This window comes from Candida albicans, chromosome R (assembly GCF_000182965.3).
Source record: "Candida albicans SC5314 chromosome R, complete sequence".
Lineage (NCBI taxonomy): Eukaryota > Fungi > Ascomycota > Pichiomycetes > Serinales > Debaryomycetaceae > Candida > Candida albicans.
This window is the reverse complement of record NC_032096.1, coordinates 1,512,265-1,521,088: the sequence shown is the minus strand read 5'-3', so window position 1 is coordinate 1,521,088 and position 8,824 is coordinate 1,512,265. Positions and strand designations below refer to the sequence as shown.

Genomic DNA, 8,824 nt, shown 5'->3' with positions numbered 1-8,824 from the left:
ATGGCTCAATTATCTGTTCCAATTACTCCACCAATGGAATCTACTGGTGATGTATTGATGACTTTGGAAACCCAAGATGGTATTGCTCTTCAAGGGTATTCCTTTGGGGCTGCAAAACCAGCTGCTGGTGAAGTTGTTTTCCAAACTGGTATGGTTGGCTACCCTGAATCCATCACTGATCCTTCTTATGAGGGCCAAATCTTGGTTATCACCTACCCATTAGTAGGTAATTATGGTGTTCCAGATCGTGAATTACTCGATGAGGATTATGAACCAGCATTACCTAAATATTTTGAATCCAATAAAATCCATATTGCTGGGTTAGTGGTTGCTCATTATACTGAAGAATACTCTCATTGGTTAGCTAAATCTTCTTTAGGTAAATGGTTACAAGAACAAGGTATTCCTGCTATTTATGGAGTTGATACCAGATCTTTAACTAAAAGATTAAGAGAAAAAGGGTCAACTTTAGGTAGATTGGCCATTCAAAACTCTGATTACAAATCAGAAGAAATCATTTCTCAATCTAAATCAAATCCTCAAAATTGGAAAAAATTTTTCAATGTCCCGGAATTTGATGATCCAAATGTGAAAAATTTGGTTGCAAAAGTATCTACTGATAAACCAATTTTATATACCCCTAAAAAAACCAATGAAAATATTAAATTGGGTAAAAATGGTAAACCAATTAGAATCCTTGCTGTTGATGTTGGGATGAAATATAATCAAATTAGATGTTTTGTTAGAAGAGGAGTTGAATTATTGGTTGTTCCTTGGGATTATGATTTCACCACTGAAGAATACGATGGGTTGTTTATTTCTAATGGTCCTGGTGATCCAGCCGTTATGGATAAAACCGTGGAAAGATTACAAAAAATCCTTAAAGAAGGTAAAACCCCAGTTTTCGGTATTTGTTTAGGTCATCAATTATTAGCAAGAGCTACTGGTGCTTCCACTTTGAAATTGAAATTTGGTAATCGTGGTCATAACATTCCTTGTACTTCCACTATTTCTGGTAGATGTTACATTACTTCTCAGAATCATGGTTATGCCGTTGACACCGCCACTTTATCAAATGGTTGGAAAGAATTATTTGTCAATGCCAATGATGGATCAAATGAAGGTATTTACCACGAATCCAAACCATTTTTCTCCGTCCAATTCCACCCAGAATCTACTCCAGGTCCAAGAGACACCGAATTCTTATTTGATGTTTTCATTAAATCTGTCGTTGATTTCAACCAATCTGGTGGTGTTTATAAACAAGTTGAATTCCCAGGTGGTAAATTGGCCGAAAACAGAGCTGCTCATCCTAAAGTCGACGTTAAGAAAGTTTTGGTTTTGGGATCTGGTGGGTTATCTATTGGTCAAGCTGGTGAATTCGATTATTCTGGTTCTCAAGCCATTAAAGCTTTGAAAGAAGAAGGTATTTACACAGTTTTAATCAATCCAAATATTGCCACTATTCAAACTTCAAAAGGTTTAGCCGATAAAGTTTATTTCTTACCGGTTACCCCAGAATTTGTTAGAAAAGTTATTAAACATGAAAGACCTGATGGTATTTACTGTACTTTTGGTGGTCAAACTGCTTTGAGTGTTGGTATTGCCTTGAAAGATGAATTTGAAGGTTTGGGTGTCAAAGTTCTTGGTACTCAAATTGATACTGTTATTACCACTGAAGATAGAGAATTATTTGCCTCCGCCATGGCCGAAATCAATGAAAAATGTGCCAGATCTGAAGCTTGTAACACCGTCAAGGAAGCCGTTGACGCTGCCAATGCTATTGGTTACCCATTGATTGTTAGAGCTGCTTATGCTTTAGGTGGGTTAGGTTCAGGTTTTGCTGACAACGAAGAAGAATTGGTGGCCTTGTGTAACAAAGCATTTGCCACTTCTCCACAAGTTCTTGTTGAAAGATCCATGAAAGGTTGGAAAGAAGTTGAATATGAAGTTGTTCGTGATGCCTTTGACAATTGTATTACTGTTTGTAATATGGAAAATTTTGATCCATTGGGTATTCACACTGGTGATTCCATTGTTGTTGCTCCTTCACAAACCTTGTCAGATGAAGATTATAACATGTTGAGAACTACTGCCGTTAATGTCATTAGACATTTGGGTGTTGTTGGGGAATGTAACATTCAATATGCCTTGAACCCATTCTCCAAGGAATACTGTATTATCGAAGTCAATGCCAGATTGTCTCGTTCTTCAGCTTTAGCTTCTAAAGCCACTGGTTATCCATTAGCTTATACCGCTGCCAAATTGGGTCTTAACATTCCATTGAATGAAATCAAAAACTCTGTTACCAAATCAACCAGTGCTTGTTTTGAACCATCATTGGATTACTGTGTGGTTAAAATTCCAAGATGGGATTTGAAAAAATTCACTCGTGTCTCAGCCCTTTTGTCTTCATCAATGAAATCTGTTGGTGAAGTTATGGCCATTGGTAGAACTTTCGAAGAAGCCATTCAAAAAGCCATCAGATCTACTGATTACCACAACTTGGGTTTCAACAAAACTGCTGCATTAATGTCAATTGATATTGATCAAGAATTACAAACACCATCAGATCAACGTTTGTTTGCCATTGCCAATGCCTTGTCAGATGGTTATTCTGTTGATAAAGTTTGGAAATTAACCAATATCGATAAATGGTTCTTGAACAAATTGGACGGTTTAATCAAATTTGGTAACAAGATTGCCTCATATGGTGCCAAGGAAGATGTTCCAATGTCAATCTTAAGACAAGCCAAACAATTGGGATTCGAAGATAGACAAATTGCTAAATTCTTAGGTTCTAACGAAGTTGCCATTAGAAGATTAAGAAAAGATGCTGGTATCATTCCATTTGTTAAACAAATCGATACTGTTGCTGCTGAATTCCCAGCTTTCACCAATTATTTGTATGTCACTTACAATGCCGATTCTTCCGACGTTAAATTTGACGATAATGGTGTTATTGTTCTTGGTTCTGGTGTTTACAGAATTGGTTCTTCTGTTGAATTCGATTGGTGTGCCGTTAGAGCCATTAGAACTTTGCGTGAAAACAATGTCAAAACAGTCATGATCAATTATAACCCAGAAACTGTTTCCACCGATTATGATGAAGCCGACAGATTGTATTTCGAACCAATCAACTTGGAAAGAGTTTTGGATATTTATGACTTGGAACAATCTTCCGGGGTTATTATTTCTATGGGTGGTCAAACTTCAAACAATATTGCCTTACCATTGTACAGACAAAATGTCAAGATTTTGGGTACATCTCCAGAAATGATTGACTCTGCTGAAAACAGATATAAATTCTCAAGAATGTTGGATAGAATTGGTGTTGATCAACCAGCTTGGAAAGAATTGACTTCTGTTGATGAAGCTGAAGATTTTGCCGAAAAAGTCGGTTACCCAGTTTTGGTTCGTCCTTCATACGTTTTGTCTGGTGCTGCTATGAACACTGTTTATTCTAAAGATGATTTAGCTTCATACTTGGGTCAAGCCGTTGACGTTTCACCAGATTATCCAGTTGTCATTACCAAATATATTGAAAATGCTAAAGAAATTGAAATGGATGCTGTTGCCAAAGATGGTAAGATGATCATGCATGTTGTTTCTGAACACGTTGAAAATGCTGGTGTCCATTCTGGTGACGCTACTTTGATTGTTCCACCACAAGATTTGGATCCAGAAACCGTTAGAAGAATCGTCGAAGCTACTGCCAAGATTGGTAAAGCTTTGGATATCACTGGTCCTTACAATATTCAATTCATTGCCAAAGACAATGATATCAAAGTCATTGAATGTAACGTCAGAGCATCAAGATCATTCCCATTTGTTTCTAAAGTTGTTGGTGTTGATTTGATTGAAATGGCTACTAAAGCTATGTTGGACTTGCCAATTGTTCCATATCCAGGTGAAAGATTACCTGAGGATTACTGTGCTGTCAAAGTGCCACAATTTTCATTCTCAAGATTAGCTGGTGCTGATCCTGTTTTAGGAGTTGAAATGGCTTCCACTGGTGAAGTTGCTACTTTTGGTAAGAACAAATACGAAGCTTATTTGAAATCATTAATTTCCACTGGATTCAAATTACCAAAGAAAAACATTTTGTTTTCTATTGGGTCATTCAAAGAAAAGCAAGAATTATTACCAAGTATTGCCAAATTACATGAATTGGGTTACAAAATCTTTGCCACTGCTGGTACTGCCGATTTCATTAAGGAACATGGTATTCCAGTTCATTATTTGGAAGTCTTGAGTAAAGATGAAGATCAAAAATCCGAATATAATTTGAGCCAACATTTAGCTAACAACTTGATTGACTTGTATGTCAACTTGCCATCTGCCAATAGATTCCGTCGTCCAGCTTCTTATATGTCTAAAGGTTATGAATCTCGTCGTATGGCTGTTGATTATGCTGTTCCATTGGTTACCAATGTTAAAAACGCCAAATTATTAGTTGAAGCTATTGCTAGAAACATTTCTTTGGAAGTTTCCAACAGAGATGCTCAAACTTCTCATGGTACTGCTATTTTACCTGGATTGATCAACATTACTTCCTTTGCTACTTCATTTGATGATTTTGAACAAACCACCAAAGAATCATTAGCTGCTGGGTTCACTTTTAACGCCTTCTTGCCTCATACTCAAGCTGGTGCTTCAGTTACTGATTACAGAAGTCTTATTGACGCCATTGATGCTGTTGGTGCTAGTGCATACACCGATTATTCCGTTTCCATTGCTGCTTCTGAAACCAATTCTCAAAGTGTCAGTGATGCTGCCGACAATGCAGGATCTTTGTTCTTACCATTCAATGATTTTGCCAATTCTAAAGTTTCAGCCTTGACTGCTCAATTTTCATCTTGGCCAAACAACAAGCCAATCATTACTGATGCCAAAACTACTGATTTAGCTTCAGTTTTATTGTTGGCCTCATTGTACAACAGGTCCATTCACATTACTGGTGTTTCTTCTAAAGAAGATTTGGATTTGATTAAGATGGCTAAAGAAAAAACTTTACAAGTTACTTGTGATGTTGCTGTCCATTCATTGTTCTTATCTAAAGATGAATTGGATTATCCATTCTTACCAAACAAACAAGATCAAGAATATTTGTGGGAAAACTTGAAAGATGTTGATTGTTTCTCCATTGGTGTTTTGCCATATTTGATTGCTAAGGCATCTGGTACTGAGATTGCTCCGGGTATGGGAATCAAAGAAGCTGTTCCATTGTTATTAACTGCTGTTAAAGCCGGTAAACTTACTATCGGTGACATTGTTAGTAAATTCCACGATAATCCAGCCAAAATCTTCAACTTGCCAAAACAAGATGCTCAAGTTGTTCTTGATTTGGATAGATTTGCTACTGTTGAACCAGTGTATCCTGAATTTTCTAAATTGAGATTGAGAGGTGCCGTTGAAAGAGTTTCCTTCCATAATGAAACTGTTGTATTGGATGGTTCTGTTTTGTCTCAAATTGCCTTGGGTAAGAATGAAGTTGTACCAAGAAGTAGATTTGGATCCACTGCAGGTATTCCAGAATCACCAAGACTCGGTAACAAGAGAGTCTCATTCAGTAGTGATATGCGTCGTCCATCATTGGCACCAGAAACTCCAGAACCACAACCAGCAATTTTCGAAAAATTGGGTTCTGAATTAGTTTCTCAACCAATTGCTGGATCATTAGGTGAAATTGCTGCCTTGAGTGATTACATCAGACACAACAATACTTTCTTAAGAAACAACATTATTTCTGTTAAAGACATTACCAGATCAGATTTGCATTCATTATTCACTGTTGCTCAAGAAATGAGATTGGCAGTTGAAAGACAAGGGGTTTTGGATCTCTTACAAGGTAGAGTGTTGGCCACCATGTTTTATGAACCATCTACAAGAACTTCCACTTCATTTGATGCTGCTATGCAAAGATTGGGTGGTAGAGTTGTTGCTGTTGATCATGGTTCATCTTCAGTTAAAAAGGGAGAAACTTTACAAGATACCATTAGAACTTTGTCATGTTATTCCGACGCTATTGTATTAAGACATCCATCAGAAGAGTCAGCTGACATTGCTGCTAAATATTCACCAGTTCCAATTATTAATGCTGGTAATGGTACCAAAGAACATCCAACTCAAGCTTTATTAGATTTGTTCACTATTAGAGAAGAATTGGGTACTGTTAATGGTATTACGGTTACTTTTATGGGTGATTTGAAATACGGTAGACCAGTACATTCATTATGTCACTTGTTACGTCATTATCAAGTCAGAGTTCAATTAGTGGCACCAAAAGAATTACAAATTCCAGCTGAAATCAGACAACAATTAATTGATAACAATATGTTGATTGCTGAATCCGAAGAATTAACTAAAGAAATTCTTGCTAGATCTGATGTTTTATACTGTACTAGAGTTCAAGAAGAAAGATTTGCTGATAAAGAACAATATCAAAGATTGAAAGATACTTATATCGTTGACAATAAGATTTTGAGTAATGCTAAACAACACATGTGTGTTATGCATCCATTACCAAGAACTAATGAAATTAGAGAAGAAGTTGATTTCGATCAAAGAGCTGCATATTTTAGACAAATGAGACACGGTTTATTTATTAGAATGGCCTTATTGGCAATGGTTATTGGTGTTGATTTTTAAAGATAAAGAACTATCATAAGAGGTAGTTATACTTGATTGCATTTGTTTTTTGTTTTAAAGGATACGTTAAAAAATGACTTCAATTATAAAAATTTTTAGAGAGAGATGGAATAAGAAATGGTTTTTTTTATAAATTATTTGGCATTTTTAAGCTGAGTTCTTTTTGGGGGAAAAGAATTCCTTAACAAGTTTTCAAAGTGTTCTAGTTTTTTGTTTATAATCTTCGTTTCTATTTTTCGTATTCATCTACTTTTATATTGAGATTTATTACTATTACGGTTTTGTTATTTTTTCTGTATAAAGTTTAATAATATATTTTATTATGTGTTTAATATTATCAACAGTAAGTGTGTGATCTTTTTGACTAGTAGTAAGTTCTAACTGATGGATCGACTGACAGGGTTTGATTACTATTGGACAATTTATCATATTTTTTAACTTCAGGATGTATGCTTTGTTGTTTTGATTGGATTTGTGAATCATCATCAATAGCAGATCTAGCTACATCAGCATAAGATACACCATTTGGATCATTTAGTCGTTGTTTTGCTTGAATTACTGCCTGTTCAAATTGTCGATTATCTAATAATGGCATTGGCGTATCATTGTTGCTTGTTTTCTTTTGTAATTTAATTCTTTTATTGGATTGATTTAAAAATTCTTCCTTTGCCTGAAGTGAATTATTCTTACATTCTTGACATAATTTTAATGCTCTTGCCACTGTTTCTTTAATCCTTATCCAATGATATTTTTGACTGATTAATGTAGTTGTTCGATTAATCCCCAGATGTCCATTTTCTTCATGAGTCAATTGACATATTTTCAATTGTAAATCTATATTAGATACAACTTCTCTCCCATTGACCATTAATTTATCATCTTGTAAATAATAATTGGCTTTATTTGCTCGTAATCGTGATTTTTCCTTATTATCGACATTGGGTGGATAATTGCCTGTCTGTAAATAATATTTCAAATTTTCAAATTTACTATTATTTGAATCCGATTCCGATTCCGGGGTTTTCCTGTCCCTGTTACTTGATTCCCCTATAGTATTTTCAATACTTTTCCCATATATTATTCCATCAACTAATTCACGTTCTTGATCATCATGACCCATAATAGCCACATTATTAATTTTTCCTAATCTGGAAAAATTAAGTGATTCCCATAATTTTCTTGCTGCAACATTAGTTTCTAGTACTAGATTAAATATAACATAAGTATAACCCAATTTAAGAGCCCATTGCATAAAACAGTCCGTTAAAGTCTTGCCAATCCCTCGACCCCTTATCCCAGCATTGACTAAAAATTCTCCAGTACATATATGTCCACTTCTTTGACAACCAGGGAAATTTGGCTTAATATTGAAAATTCCAAGTAATTCACTAGGCCATTCATGTAATTCATCATTACCAAGGTCATCCATGTTGGTTTCATCACCGACAGCCATTATGGCCACTATACTGGTTGAATCAAACCAATGGGAAATAAATGATTCGAATGATAATGGTTCATAGAAAGTTAGAGTTTCGCCTTTTTCAATTTCCATATTATATTCATCCCATAGAAATGCTAGTAGATTGGGTGATATGTCATTGGGAGATGAGATAGGGTATATGGTGGCTTTAGTAGATCCATCTTTTAGTAGTATAGCATAGGGATCGATATTTATTAGTATATTTCCGGTAGATTTATCAATTTCTTCACCAGGGGTATTACTCCTAGAAGTTGATATTGATAATGGTGTACTATGAGATACATGGCCTGACATGATCTATTTAAAGATTGCAAGGAATATTAAAGTTTGTATAATAATAACAAATGGAGGAGATTCAATGGGGGGGGGGGCAGATGGTGAGAACAAAAAAAAACAACAACAATCATCAAAAACATTCACGCAGTTAACTTATCTCCGGGTAAACCAAGAAGTCAGAAGAGGATTAATACACTTAAATTATACCGATATAAAACTCTCTACAATTGGGCCAAGTGCTTTAAAAGAGTACATCTTGTAGCAGAGTGATCTTTTTGCCATAATATTTTCTAAAACTAATCCACACTAAACTAAACCACTAATAGGGCCGATTCTGTGTGTACTCATCGCACCCAAATATTTTTCTTTTGCTTTTGTATTTCTATTTTGCAAGTTCTACTTTTAAGATCATTTGAT

The 8,824-nt window shown here is 35.3% G+C and overlaps 2 protein-coding genes across 2 annotated transcripts; one reads left to right on the top strand and one right to left on the bottom strand. All coding sequences in view use genetic code 12, as the record gives it.

Moving 5' to 3' along the window:
- URA2 (bifunctional carbamoylphosphate synthetase/aspartate transcarbamylase) lies at positions 1-6,651 on the top strand (the record flags this gene model as incomplete). Its single annotated transcript, XM_707557.2, has 1 exon — positions 1-6,651. One exon carries the CDS (start codon positions 1-3, stop codon positions 6,649-6,651), a length of 6,651 nt encoding a protein of 2,216 aa, XP_712650.2.
- Positions 6,652-7,015: 364 nt separating this feature from the next.
- SPT10 (Spt10p) lies at positions 7,016-8,425 on the bottom strand (the record flags this gene model as incomplete). Its single annotated transcript, XM_707558.2, has 1 exon — positions 7,016-8,425. One exon carries the CDS (start codon positions 8,423-8,425, stop codon positions 7,016-7,018), a length of 1,410 nt encoding a protein of 469 aa, XP_712651.2.
- Between the last annotated feature and the right edge of the window lie 399 nt (positions 8,426-8,824).